General features: G+C 46.2%; 1 protein-coding gene and 1 pseudogene across 3 annotated transcripts in view; one reads left to right on the plus strand and one right to left on the minus strand.

The window, feature by feature from the left end:
* The window catches only part of LOC133562649 (gelsolin-like), a 22,830-nt pseudogene extending 9,234 nt beyond the window's left edge, over positions 1 to 13,596 (minus strand).
* A 126-nt stretch (positions 13,597 to 13,722) lies between these two features.
* Positions 13,723 to 15,000, plus strand: part of LOC133549075 (dynamin-1-like) — a 42,157-nt gene continuing 40,879 nt past the window's right edge. For 2 of the 3 annotated variants that reach the window (XM_061894193.1, XM_061894200.1), the window contains exon 1: positions 13,723 to 14,021. In XM_061894193.1, coding sequence (XP_061750177.1) covers positions 13,861 to 14,021 — 161 coding nt within the window. In that variant the 5' untranslated portion in view covers positions 13,723 to 13,860. The remainder of the gene's footprint in view (positions 14,022 to 15,000) is intronic. The other variant, XM_061894184.1, reaches the window with a different exon arrangement.

Genomic DNA, 15,000 nt, shown 5'->3' on the forward strand with positions numbered 1-15,000 from the left:
GCTAAAAGAGAAAATGCTAACGTAAGCATGCTAACTGTAAGTGCCAAATTATCTGACAAGTTGCTGGTTGTAAAATTTGCCCAAAAGAAAATGCTTTTTTTCCAACATTATATATTTTGACACCAATATATGAGGTTAGCATGCTACATAAACGTGTCAAATGTTAGAATTAAAAAAAAATGCTAACTGTTAAGTGCCAATTATATTGACAGTTGATGGTTGTAAAATTTGCAAAGAAATGTATTTTTAAATTATATATTTTGAACAATATATAAGGTTAGTTTTATGTATGTTGCATGTAACATTAGTGTAAAAGTTGGAGGAGAAATTAAATATGTAAGAAAATGCTAACGTAAGAATGTAATTGTTATTTAATAAATGAAATTAAATTAGAAATAGTATTTTAATTGAAATTATTTTAAAATTATATATTTTGACACCAATATATGAGGTTAGCATGCTAACATTAACGTGTCAAATGTTAGAAAAAAAATGGTCAAAAAAGCGAAAATGCTAACATTAGCATACTAACTGTTAAGTGCCAAATTATCTGATGAGTTGCTGGTTGTAAAATTTGCCCAAAAGAAAATGCTATTTTTCCAACATTATATACTTACACTACCAATATATAAGGAGGTTAGCATGCCAACATTAATGTGTTGAATGTTAAAAAAAAAAAAAAGCTAAAAAAGAGAAAATGCTAATGTTAGCATGCTGACATTTAAGTGACGAGTTGTTGGTTGTAAAATTTGCCCAAAAGAAAAATGCTATTTTTCCAACGGTATATACTTTGACACCAATAGAGGTTAGCATGCTAACATTAACATGTCGAATGTTAAAAAAAAAAAAGCTAAAGAGAAAATGCTAACGTTAGCATGCTAACTGTTAAGTGCCAAATTATCTGACGAGTTGCTGGTTGTAAAATTTGCCCAAAAGAAAATGCTATTTTTCCAACATTATATACTTACACTACAAATATATAAGGAGGTTAGCATGCTAACATTAACGTGTCGAATGTTAGCATTTTCTCATTAGCATTTTTTTTTCCGAACACTTAAGTGCCAAATTTTCTGACGAGTTGTAAAATTTGCCTAAAGAAAATGCTATTTTTCCAACGGTATATACTTTGACACCAATACATAAGGAGGTTAGCATGCAGACATTAACGTGTCGAATGTTAGGAAAAAAAAAAATACTAATGAGAAAATGCTAACACTTAAGTGCCAAATTTTCTGACGAGTTGTAAAATTTGCCTAAAAGAAAATGCTATTTTTCCAACATTATATACTTTGACTACAATAATATAACGAGGTTAGCATGCTAACAATTGACTAAAATTAGCGAGAGCATTTTGACTGGCTTAAATCAGTCATGAAAATCAGAAGTTCAAAAATCAAAAACTTGCCATTCATTTCAAATGAGGGGCAACATTTTTTTTTTTTTTAATAAAGATTCCAGGTAAATGTGAAATTCTGGAGAATCTTTGTTAAAAAAAATAAAATTTTTACAAAGATTCCAGGAACTTTTCCCCATTTGAAATGAATGGGCAAATTTTTTCGAACTGCTTTTCATGACCGATTCAAACTAGTCCAAAGTCAAAATGCTCCCTGCTAATTTTAGTCAATTGTTAGCATGCTAACATTAGCACGCTAACCTTGTTATATATTGGTAGTCGAAGTGTATAACGTTGGAAAAATAGCATTTTCTTTTGGGCAAATTTTACAACCAACATCTCGTCAGCTAATTTGGCTTTTAACAGTTAGCATGCTAACATTAGCATTTTCTCTTTTTAGCAGGAATAAATCTCAGTCTACATGTTGATGTGTGTTAATGTTAACATGCTAGCTGTTTTGACACATTGTTAGCATGCGAACAATTGACTAAAATTAGCACGGAGCATTTTGACTGGTTTGAATCGGTCATGAAAAGCAGAAGTTCAAAATAAAGTTGCCCATTAATTTCAAATGGGGAAAAAGTCCTGAAAATGGGAAATTCTGGAATTTTTGTAAAAAAAATAAGGTAGCACACATGTTCTGAATGAAAGTGGTAGGTTTGAATCTAATAAAAATAAATAAAAATGTAGGAGAAGGCGGCCAAAAAGTAGGGACTTCTAGCATACTAATTGAAGACCTGGCGCGTGTGGAACTGTTTCTGACTTACCTGGTCCCAGGTGTCCAAGACCATGATGTCATCAGAAGCCAGGTCCTCCTGCATCAGCTCACCTGAACTTCCTCCATCTACACAACAACACAACAGAAAGTAAAAAACAGAAACTCCGGGTTTGATTCTTCGGAGGACATCACTGACCAAGAACCTTCCAGTACTGTTCGAGCAGGCAAACAGGCGAGGAGGATGAACATCCGTCTGGTTTTTCTGACGGGAGCCCGGCAATACTCACCCGGCCCACCCAATGCAGTCCAGAAATCCTCTGAAAGAATAGTTTTAAGTTTGTTTTGGGACAAGATCCTCAAAACCTCTTAAGATCACCTTTCTCCTCGCCTTCCTTCAACATGATGGGAGTCATCTGCAGGAGTTCAGAAAGAAGTTCTGCTCCGTGGACTTCAGCCGAGCTGCTGTTGACACTTTCCATATCCAACATGTGGAAGATGCCTCCAGAAGGAAGACGTGGTTGGAGTTCAGACTGGAGGTGGCCGGATCGACCTGAGAAGGTTTGGATTACATTTGTCATTCAACCGATCAGAACTGGACTGCGCAGTCCGTCTTAGAAGAGGTTTTGCAGCCTTTGTCCCTCCCTGCTCACGGATGGGTCAGGTCTCGTCTGGGCGCTCTGTACAAAATCCGAACTATTTACCCTCTAGAGGAGGGGACATGCCCAGACAATAGTTGGCTCCAACAAGTCACCAATTAGAAAGTAGACCAGGATTGGAATCAAACATCCTAATCTGCATTGATCTTCAGATAAGGGCCAGCTGGAAAAACTAGGAGTTGTCTGCAGGGAGAATGGACTCCAGTTGACTTGTCTGGACTAATATTCGATTTGGTTGCTGAGGGATTAGGACTCTTTTTGCAGATGCTTCATCTGGCCGTGGTCTTCAACTCATTGGACCCGTTCATAGCTAAGTGTGAGGTGATCATTCTCATCCCTAGGACAGAGTCTATGGTTTTAGAACAGAAAAGGGTGGAATGTCATCTTCAGGTTGCGAATGAGATCCTGCCGCAAGTTGATGGGTTCAAGTACCTAGGGGTCTTGTTGACGAGTGAGGGAGAGTAGATTGTGAGATAGGCAGGCAGTTGTGCTACAGCTCTTAATTTAACGGTCAATCTATGTTCCTACCCTCACCTATTGTTTCTTGATTATCCCCCAAAAACTTTGTATTACATTGTGTTCTGGACAAGACAAAAGACTGGAACCTTCCAAAAAGAATGCTTGTAGAACTCCACTGGGACTACAAAGCGGACCGATGGCAGGATCTGCCCAACTTCCAAAGGAACTCTTTGACCAACCTCTTCGGTAACCGAAGGAAACGCTGTTTACAACCCACTTCCTTCAGGAAGCAGCTGTGGGTAGGAGGGAGTCAAATGAAGGGAGAGTACAATCTTGGGGCAGAGCGTGGTGCAGGACTGTACGGAGAGGACAGTGGCCATGTCTCTCCTAGAGCTGAGTTCAAATTTAATTCTGTCTCCGTTTGTCTTGTTTAATAGATGTCATCAGCGTTTGAACCTGGCACCTACGGTCACAAGCGTTGGGTGTGACCGAAGAGACAACATCACAGGTACAAGCGGTCGAAACGAGCTTCCCTGTAGGGTAGTAATGCTCTCCTTTATAGAAAAGGTGAGAAGCTTGGTCATTCGGGAGGGGCTCTGTGTAAAGTCGCTGCTCCGCCACATCGAGAGGAGCCAGATGAGGTGGTTCTGGCATCGGGTTAGGATGTCCCCCCCCCCCAGACATCTCCCTGGGGATGTGTTCAGGACCCGTCTCACTGGTATGAGGTCACGGAAAGACTGTCTTCCAGCTAGCCTGGGAATGCCTTGGGGGAGTAGCAAGTCTGATAAATCAGAATAGATGGATGATGTCAGTGTTTGAACCTGACACCTATGGTCACAAGCTTTGGGTTGTGACCGAAGAGACAACGTCACAGGTACAAGCGGTTGAAACGAGCTCCCCTGTAGGGTAGTAGTTCTCTCCTTTATAGAAAAGGTGAGAAGCTTGGTCATTCGGGAGGGGCTCTGTGTAAAGTTGCTGCTCCGCCACATCGAGAGGAGCCAGATGAGGTGCTTCTGGCATCTGGGAAACCAAAGTCTTTGTGTTCCGGGGGGGGGGGGGGGGGGGGGGGAGTATGGTTGCAAAGCTGAAACTTAAAGGAATTGACGGAAGGGCACCACCAGGAGTGGAGCCTGCGGCTTAATTTGACCCAACGCGGGGAACCTTACCTGGCCCGGACACAGAAAGGATTGACGGCTCTCTTTGATCCCCCCCCCCCCCAGACATCTCCCTTGGGATGTGTTCCGGACCTCTCTTCACTGGTTATGAGGTCACGGAAAGACTGTCTTCCAGCTAGCCTGGAATGCCTTGGGGGAGTAACTGGGGAGAAGGAAGTCTGATAAATCAGAATAAGCTGGATGACTATCATAGTGGTCTCCATTATCGCAATGACTCTGCGGAACACGGCACAAGACTAATGCCAGACAAAGCCCCGTCTCAGGCTTCCAGACACATTAGCCTGATCGCATGCCATCACCCCTGTGCAACGCATTTTCCCAGCAGTCCCGTGTAAGATCGGATTGGTTTCTTGAATAGGTTGACAGGAAACAAATCTGGTACTTGAAGTGCAAAGACAAATGTATCTTGTAAGATGCAAGTTAGACAGTCGGTATGAAATTGATCAGCCTTAGAAATTACTCACCTCTACAGCTGTGGTGGCACCGGCAACATTGGCTCGGACTTCGAACAGTCGAATGTCCGCCACCGGCGTTTGGCCCTCGAATCGGGACGTCCCGCCCTTGTAGACCACCATTGGTTGGTCGTGAAACATGCTCATGAAGTGCGCGGGCTCTTGTCCCTGGACAACACGCACCTGTTGGCAGAAGATGACCGTAGCCAGTTTGGGAGAGCAAACCTAGGTCTGGTTTTCCAGGCAGTCCTGTATGTACCTGCACAGCGGCTCCCCCCAGTTCGTCATCCATCTCAACGGCCAAAACGGCAGAGGCGGTACGCTCACCTTGACTGGACTCCGCCCCTTGCCTGAAACACATGCCATCTTGGTGTAACGGACGAAGGCTTGCCAGCGTATGTTAGTAAACTTCACTCCGGGACAACTTCAACAGCAATGTTGGCCATAGCCCGGGCTTTTAGCTTTGTAGTCCACATGCCACCGGGCAGAACAGTAGGGGAAGAACAAGGTCACAACTGCTCCAATAGTGCCGTGACTCAGATGAGTGAGGTTTAGGGGGTTGGCCAGTGTGGCTGGGCTACGAATTACTTGGTAAACTGCAGTCCTTGACAACGATGGGGTTGCAAGCCCAGGCAGGCAACCTGGATTTGTGAAACCACGTAGCCGGAAGAGTACACAAGCGCTACATTAGGTGGAGGACATCCACATTTTCTCACCAGATGTAGATGATGTGGCCTCTTCGCTTGTTGTACCGGTACTGATACAAGATGAGGTAACTGTCTCCCCCATAGAACTGACCGAAGGCTGTGCAGTCCACCGCCACTTTGTCACACCCCTCTACGCGCCACACCTGCCACGACAAAGAAGGCTAGACCCACGCCCTCCTAAACATTCTTCACCTTACCTGTTTGTCTCCATCGCCTGAGTCCAACATTCCGTACCGTGCCGCCATGGCCTCGGACCCGTAGAAAGAAGTCACGTCAAACTGGGCCTGTCCAAATAGAAACCCGAAGTTAGTCTTCGGGAATAAAAACAAAAACCTTTGATCACCTTTTCAAGCCGTGCAATCTTTTTGGACACACAAGACAGTCCCATGCCAGGGGTGTCGTCGGGATCGCTCCAGTCCTTGAAGAACTGCTTAAAGAGCGGTGTCTCCCCGTACTCTGGAAGAACCTGGACCTGGTGATGGGGGAGAACCTCAGTCAAGGTGACAGACTCATGTGTTTGCCGTTACCTTGGTGTGTGTTGGGTAGTTCATCTTCTTGATAAACTCTTCTGAAGCTCGAAGAACGGCAAGACGTTCCTGGGTGTTGGCTCCCTTGCCTGCAAGCACACTTTAGTACACAGCGGGACACACCGTGTCAAACGGACGCTAAGAACCTTTCCACACGTAGAGGTCTCCGTAGGTTCCGTTGTCCAGGATGTAACAGTCGCTGGTTCGCAAGGCCTTCTGGGAGAACGGGCTGACTGAAGCAACCAATGTGACGTCCAAGTCGCCGTCTGCGTCAGACACCTGAGGAGCGCCACAGACAGGTGAGTATTGGACGTCAAAATAAATGTTTTAGGAAGGTCACTTTGGATACAAAAGTGACCTTTTGTGTCCAAAGTGACCTTCCTAAAAAAGGCATTTTTTAGGAAAACTCCATTGCAGGAACAGTAACTCTGTGGGTCTGTCCGCACCACCCATCTCAGCCCTCATAACGCCAGAGCCCGTCCGCCACTCCAGGATTACCGAGCTCCCGCTAGCCAGTAACCTGTTTGGTTGGGAGTTTGCCCAACCAGTCTACATGTGCTTTGTGGACTTGAAGGCATTCGACCGTGTCCCTCGGGAAGTGCTCAGAGAGTATGGGGTATCGGACTGTCTTATTGTGGCAGTCCGATCCCTGTACGATCAGTGTCAGAGCTTGGTTGGTCCGCATTGCTGGCAGTAAGTCGGACACGTTTCCAGTGAGGGTTGGACTCCGCTATGGCTTCCCTTTGTCACAGATTCTGTTCATAACTTTTATGGACAGAATTTCTAGGCGCAGTCAAGGCGTTGAGGGGTTCCGGTTTGGCGGCTGCGGGATTAGGTCTCTGCTTTTTGCAGACGATGTGGTCCTGTTGGCTTCATCTGGCCGGGATCTTCAGCTCTCACTGGATTGGTTCGCAGCTGAGTGTGAAGCGACCGGAATGAGAATCAGCACCTCCAAGTCAGAGTCCATGGTTCTCGCCCGGAAAAGGGTGGAGTGCCATCTCCGGGTTGGGGAGGAGACCCTGCCCCAAGTGGAGGAGTTCAAGTACCTAGGAGTCTTGTTCACGAGTGAATCGTGAGATCGACAGGCGGATCGGTGCGGCGTCTTCAGTAATGCGGACGTTGTACCGAGCCGTTGTGGTGAAGAAGGAGCTGAGCCGGAAGGCATAGCTCTCAATTTACCGGTCGATCTACGTTCCCATCCTCACCTATGGTCATGAGCTTTGGGTTATGACCGAAAGGATAAGATAACGGGTACAAGCGGCCCAAATGAGTTTCCTCTCCCTTAGAGATAGGGTGAGAAGCTCTGCCATCCGGGAGGAACTCAAAGTAAAACCGCTGCTCCTCCACATGGAGAGGAGCCAGATGAGGTGGTTCGGGCATCTGGTCAGGATGCCACCCGAACGCCTCCCTAGGGAGGCATTTAGGGCACGTCCAACCGGTAGGAGGCCACGGGGAAGACCCAGGACACGTTGGGAAGACTATGTCTCCCGGCTGGCCTGGGAACGCCTCGGGATCCCCCGGGAAGAGGGAAGTCTGTGCTTCCCTGCTGCCCCCGCGACCCGACCTCGGATAAGCGGAAGATGGATGGACGGACTTTGGATACAGATATTGACTCAATGTGATATTTGTTACACCTGAAGCAGTCACATGAATTCCAGGAGGGAGCATGTCTCGCCAGAACACCAGCTTGCACCCGGGAGAAGGCTCCAATGAAGGTGTCTATCCTCAGTGCGAAGCCGCTTCTAATATACTAGTTTTCATAAACTGAGTTTTTTCCAAGTCACCGGCAAACTAGAAGAAAATGGTTGTCTAACCATGCTACACACCGAGCAGGGCGACAGGAAGCTAGCCGCTAAAGCTTCAGTGTGGTTGATCCAGATTTCAATACCTGGTATGGTCCATCCATCCTCTTCTGGGGAGGCAACACTTTCCTCTCCCCAGCCACTTGGTCCAGCTCCTCCCGGGAGACAGTCTTCCCAAAGTGTCCTGGGTCTTCCCGGTGGCCTCTTACTGGTTGGATGTGCCCTAAACACCTCCCCAGGGAGACATCCTGACCAGATGCCTGAACCACCTTACCTGGCTCCTCTCCATGCGGAGGAGCAGCGGCTTTACTTTGAGCCTCTCACCCCATCTCTAAGGGAGAGACCCGTGGAGGACAACTCATTTGGGTCGCTTGTACCCGTGATCTTGTCCTTTCGGTCATAACCCAAAGCTCATGACCATAGCTCAGAGGCTATAGTGGTTAAGAGTGTCCGCCCTGAGATCTGTAGGTCGTGAGTTCATACCAAAGACTATAAAAATGGGAGCCATTACCTCCCTGCTTGGCACTCAGCATTAAGGTTTGGAATTGGGGGTTAAGTCAACATAAATGACTCCCTTCACCTCCCAGGGGGTGATCAAGGGTGATGGGTTGAATGCAGAGAATAATTTCGCCACATCTAGTATGTGTGTGACAATCATTGGTACTTTGAGGATGGGAACGTAGATCGACCGGTAAATTGAGAGCTTTGCCTTCCTATTTAAAACATGTCAAAATTCTAAAATTAATCTTAATCAGGAAAAATTACTAATGATGTTCCATGAATTCTTACATTTTTTCAAAAAGATTCGAATTAGCTAGTTTCTCTTTTTTGGGTGAATTTTGAATTTTAAAGAGTCAAAATTGAAGATAAACTAGGTTTTAAAATTTGATTTTTTAAAAATTTTTCAAAGAGATTCGAATCAGCTATTTTTTCCGTTGAATTTTGTATTTTAAAGACTCGAAATTGAAGATAAACTAGTTTTTAAAATTAGATTTTTTCCTCCTCTTTTAAATCATTAAATTTTTTTTTCATCATTCTCTACAAAAAAACCTTTCGTGACAGGAAAAAAAAATGTTTATGACGGACAGAAATACCCATTTAATTTTATATATAGATTTAGTAAAGGTAAATTGAGCACATTGGCTATTTCTGGCAATTTATTTAAGTGCGTATCAAACTTCACATTAATCAGTACCCAAGAAGTAGCTCTTTCTTTCAAAAAGGTTGCTAACCCCTGATATATGCTAACATTTTCTTACAACGGCATTTTCGTTGTAGTTTCACTTATTCCTCAGTAAATCCACCAAAATTATTCGCTAATTGGTGCGCTAGCTTGATGGCATTCAAGCATGAAGGTGACTTCTGTTTTGTTCCACCAGCCGTTTTACTGTTGTGTCAAAGAAACTATTAAGGTATGTAAAAAACATCTACAAAATATTCTGTGTAAATAAATCCATCCATTTCCTACCGCTTATTCCCTTTTGGGGTCGCCGGCGCCTATCTCGGCTACAATCGGGCGGAAGGCGGGGTACACCCTGGACAAGTCGCCACCTTAATCCTTTAACATAAATGTGACTTATGGAACATATTTTTCCTCTGAAATTGAGTGGGCGTGGCTTATATAATACGATACTTTTGGACAAAAATGCTATTTGACGATCAATTAGTTATCACGCATGTGGAGCTGGCGTGCTATTGTGGGCCAAGCTGTTGCGTAGCTGCTAGCGATCACTCTAAAAATAGCAGCACTTACCAGTGAGCTGCCTCAAATTTATTTTTTTTTAATTAAAAATTGTACTTACTAGCAAGCTGGTCTCGATTTGCTCAACATTTTTAATTCTAAGAGAGAAAAAACCTTCAAGCATGAAGGGGACTTCTGTTTTGTTGCCCCAGCCGTTTTACTGCCGTGTCAAAGAAACTATTAAGGTATGTAAAAAAAAAATCTACAAAATATTCTGTGTAAATAAATCCATCCATTTCCTACCGCTTATTCCCTTTTGGGGTCACCGGCGCCTAGCTCGGCTACAATCGGGCGGAAGGCGGGGTACACCCTGGACAAGTCGCCACCTTAATCCTTTAACATAAATTTGACTTATGGAACATATTTTTCCTCTGAAATTGAGTGGGCGTGGCTTATATAATACGATACTTTTGGACAAAAATGCTATTTTAGACGATCAATTAGTTATCACGCATGTGGAGCTAGCGTGCTATTGTGGGCCAAGCTGTTGCGTAGCTGCTAGCGATCACTCTAAAAATAGCAGCACTTAACAGTGAGCTGCCTCAAATTTTTTTTTTTTTTTTTTAATTGAAAATTGTATTTACTAGCAAGCTGGTCTCGCTTTGCTCAACATTTTTAATTCTAAGAGACAAAACCTTCAAGCATGAAGGTGACTTCTGTTTTGTTCCACCAGCCGTTTTTCTGCCGGGTCAATGAAACGATTAAGGTATAAAAAACATCTACAAAATATTCTGTGTAAATAAATCCATCCATTTTCTACCGCTCATTCCCTTTTGGGGTCGCCGGCGCCTAGCTCGGCTACAATCGGGTGGAAGGTGGTGTACACCCTGGACAAGTTGCCACCTCATCGCAATAAATGACTTATGGGACTTTTTTTTTTATTGAGTGGGCGTGGCTTATATAATACAATACTTTTGGACAAAAATGCTATTTTAGATGATCACGCATGTGGAGCTAGCGTGCTATTGTGTGCCGAGCTGTTGCGTAGCTGCTAGCGATCACTCTAAAAATGGGCCACGCCCCCACCTTTTTTACTAAATGACGCTTTTACCTTGAAGAGTTTGGCCCGCTTCCTGTTGCAGGCGTCCATCTTGGCGTCGTCGAGGCGCGCCCGCGGCAGCTCCGGCTTCTTTCCCAGCACCTGGACGCAGAGGTGAAAGGTCAGCCGGGGGGGGAGGGGTCAGCCAGGTGGGCGGAGCAAAGGAGGAGAAGTCTGACCTCCAGCATCTTCTCATCTTCCGCCCCCTCCTCGCAGATCAGCAGCTGGCCCCGCCCACAATGCTCGTTGTCACGGATCCCCTTGGACAGCTGCAAAGTGGCTCACGTCAACGCCGGCGGACGCCCTTTGACCCCCGGTGACCCGGCGGCTACTCACCATGGTGGCCTTCAGCCTCTCGAAGGGGTTGCTATGGGAACCGGACCACTGGACCACGTCCTGCATGTCAGGACAGGTTTAGAAGTGACCCCTTCCTTCCTGTCCACGGTCTCACCTGTCCCAGGTCCAGGATGAAGGTGTCCCCTCGGTTGAAGCTCTCCCAGCCGACTGGGACTTCAGCGGCCCTGACCACGCGCCGACCTTTGACCTGCAGCAGCCTCGGCTTCTCCACCGCCGTCTCCACGTGTCGGAAGCCAGAGGCCACGCCCCCCGCCTGAGGACACGCCAGCGGTCATCCTCCGACAGACACGACGGCGGCGTTAACCCCGCTTACCAAGTACTTGAGTCCCGCTTTGAAGTACCCGGCGAAGGTGGCGGACTCGTGGCCTTGGACTTCCCGGTACTGGATGGCCGTCCCCCCCAGGAAGTCGTCCAGCTGGACCGTCAGGATGGCGGCCACCGCCGCCTCGTCCTGGGAGCACTCGGCACCTGCGGACCAGACAAAAAGGGGCGCTGAAAGGCACCGGGGGGGAGGGGCCGGCGGCGTTGGAGGGGGCGGTACCTTGCCAGTAGTGCAGGTGGCGCTGCAGGTGGCGCTCACGGGCCAGGGTGCGCAGAACCAGGTAGGCGTCGCCGCAGTAGAAGCTCCCGTAGAGACTCTCGGGAACAGGAAGCAGCTCCATGGTCTCCACCCGCCACACGTACAGCCCCGCCTCCTCCGCCGCCTGCTCAAACTCCGCCTGGCTCGCCATGATGTCACCTGGGAGGGGGCGGAGCTAGTAGAGTCAAAATATCGTCCAAAAAGCTGAAGTCGAACCAATCTTTTTCTACTTATATTTCACTGTTTATTATCAAAATTGATTAAGTTGGGCTATTTCTGAAGGGGGCGGGGCATCGAAGGAGGGGGCGGGGCATCTCAGCCAAAACAGGGATTAAAGCAGGGGTGTCCAAACTTTTTCCCACTAAGGGCCGCACACGTAAAAATAAAGCATGCGGGGGCTATTTTGATATTTTTCATTTTCAAACTATAACAAAATAGATTTTTTAGGGGGCGGGGCATCAATGGAGGGGCGGGGCCTCTCAGCCAAAACAATAGGGATTAAAGCAGGGGTGTCCAAACTTTTTCCACTGAGGGCTGCACACGGAAAAATAAAGCATGCGGGGGCTATTTTGATATTTTTCATTTTCAAACCATAACAAAATAGATTTTTTAGGGGGCGGGGCATCTCAGCCAAAATAGGGATTAAAGCAGGGGTGTCCAAACTTTTTCCACTGAGGGCTGCACACAGAAAAATAAAGCATGCGGGGGCTATTTTGATATTTTTCATTTTCAAACCATAACAAAATAGATTTTTTAAAACATTTTTTTACTTTTAAGGCTCCCGGGGACCATAAAGGGTCCCGGTCATTAAAATGTTAAAAACAAGTCAAATTATTTTAATGTTTACACTAAATATCGATAATCGGGTTGATGTAAAGTTTAAAAAAAATACCTTGTCAAAGAAAACCGCTTAATAGTAAAACTGCCCAAAACATTCAGAAAGCAATGTTTGACGTGAAGTATTTGGAGCCCTAAAAAGATAAATAATGCAGGACACCATTGCTTATTTTTGAGTAATAAAAAATAAATAAAATCCCATTAAATATCTTTGGGATCCAAATGGTCCCCCACTCAAAGTGATACATTTTTTATTTATTTTTTTAAATTTCAACACTTAAGTTATGAGATCAACTGTCAATTTTACGTTTAAACTATTGTTTGTTTTATGCTCTTTTGTCAAAGAAAACACTGTTTTTTTATGGCAAACACACAATATATGCAATATTTTCCACATGAAACATTTTCAAGTGAAATATTCGAAGTAATTGGAGCTTTGAATAAGTCAATAATTCATTAGAATACAGATTTTTTTAAATATTTTGAACAATGGCAAAAAATAAAGATGGACAAAACTATGTGGAAAAAATAGCGACTTTTTCTAGTTAGATTTCACCTAAAAAGAAAAATAAAGATGGACAAAACTATGTGGAAAAAAATAGCACGATTTCATGTCAAAACACATCCAGCCGACTAAATGAAAAAGGTGACACGTTCAAAGACACAAATAGTGTCGTAAAAGACACCATTTCATGTCAAAACACATCCAGTCGACTAAATGAAAAAGGTGACACGTTCAATGACACAAATAGTGTCGTAAAAGGCACCATTTCATGTCAAAACACATCCAGTCGACTAAATGAAAAAGGTGACACGTTTAAAGACACAAATAGTGTTGGGAAAAAAGTCAACATCTCACCAAGAAGACATTAGATGTCAAAATACATTATCTGACAGCGGAAGACGTGAGGACGCCAGCAGGAAACACGCGCACAACAACATCAAACAAACCTGGCAAATATGTGGAATCCCAAGACCGGAAGTGGAACAAAAGTAACTCACCTCCAGCAGAACGTTGCTCGTGGACTTGAAGATGCAGACCGACGCTGCCACACCTGCCAGGTGAGTCACATTTATACCCACCTGATTCACACCTGCTCCTAACGAACCGAGTCCAGTCCTTCACAATAAAAGTATTTCCCGTCCACGTTCTAATTGATGATTGACAGGTTTACTTCAACACAGGACTGTTTGGCGTCCACGTGATATGACGTCACCAGAGAAACACAAGAGATGAATGCGCATGTAGCGGGGAGGTGTTTTATTTTGAAAGGGACCCGCCGGATGCGAGCGCCTGCGCACAGGTCCGGCCGAGGAGGAGGCGCTGAAGGTCACAGCAGGAAGCGAGCGTGACGTCATCGCCATCACCCGCAGGTTCCCCTTGGTCGTCGAGAGGTTCCGCAGCGAGGAGGACAAGATGGGCAACCGGGGAATGGAGGAGCTGATCCCGCTGGTCAACCGCCTGCAGGACGCCTTCTCGTCCATCGGACACAACTCCAGTCTGGACCTGCCGCAGATCGCCGTGGTGGGCGGACAGAGCGCCGGGAAGAGTTCCGTTCTGGAGAATTTCGTGGGCAAGTAAGTCAAGCCTTCTGTTGGCGTTTTGCTCGTCTTTGCGCCGAGTGCAGCCGAGCCCAGCCGAGTGCAGCCGAACCCAGCCGAGTGCAGCCGAACACAGCCGAAGCATGTCGGGCCTGCTGCTGGATGTAAGAAGGTCGTCGTGGTTCTTCTCATGGTTGTACAAATATAGGATTTTGTTTTTATTATTATTATTCCTGTTTGATTAGAGTGACGTGCATGTGCTGGAGTCTATCCCAGCCACATGTGCTGGAGTCTATCCCAGCCACATGTGCTGGAGTCTATCCCAGCTACATGTGCTGGAGTCTATCCCAGCCACACGTGCTGGAGTCTATCCCAGCCACGTGTGCCGGAGTCCATCCCAGCCACATGTGCTGGAGTCTATCCCAGTTACATGTGCTGGAGTCTATCCCAGTTACATGTGCTGGAGTCTATCCCAGCCACATGTGCTGGAGTCTACCCCAGCCACTTGTGCTGGAGTCTATCCGAGCCACATGTGCTGGAGTCTATCCCAGCCTTATGTGCTGGAGTCTATCCCAGCCACATGTGTTGGAGTCTATCCCAGCCACACATGCTGGAGTCTATCCCAGCCACGTGTGCTGGAGTCTATCCCAGCCTTATGTGCTGGAGTCTATCACAGCCACATGTGCTGGAGTCTATCCCAGCCACACATGCTGGAGTCTATGCCAGTTACATGTGCTGGAGTCTATCCCAGCCACATGTGTTGGAGTCTATCCCAGCCACACATGCTGGAGTCTATCCCAGCCACGTGTGCTGGAGTCTATCCCAGCCTTATGTGCTGGAGTCTATCACAGCCACGTGTGCTGGAGTCTATCCCAGCCACATGTGGTGGAGTCTATGTCAGTCACATGTGCTGGAGTCTATCCCAGCCACATGTGCTGGAGTCTATCTGAGCCACATGTGCTGGAGTCTATCCCAGCCACACATGCTGGAGTTTATCCCAGCTACATGTGCTGGA

This window comes from Nerophis ophidion, linkage group LG01 (assembly GCF_033978795.1).
Source record: "Nerophis ophidion isolate RoL-2023_Sa linkage group LG01, RoL_Noph_v1.0, whole genome shotgun sequence".
Lineage (NCBI taxonomy): Eukaryota > Metazoa > Chordata > Actinopteri > Syngnathiformes > Syngnathidae > Nerophis > Nerophis ophidion.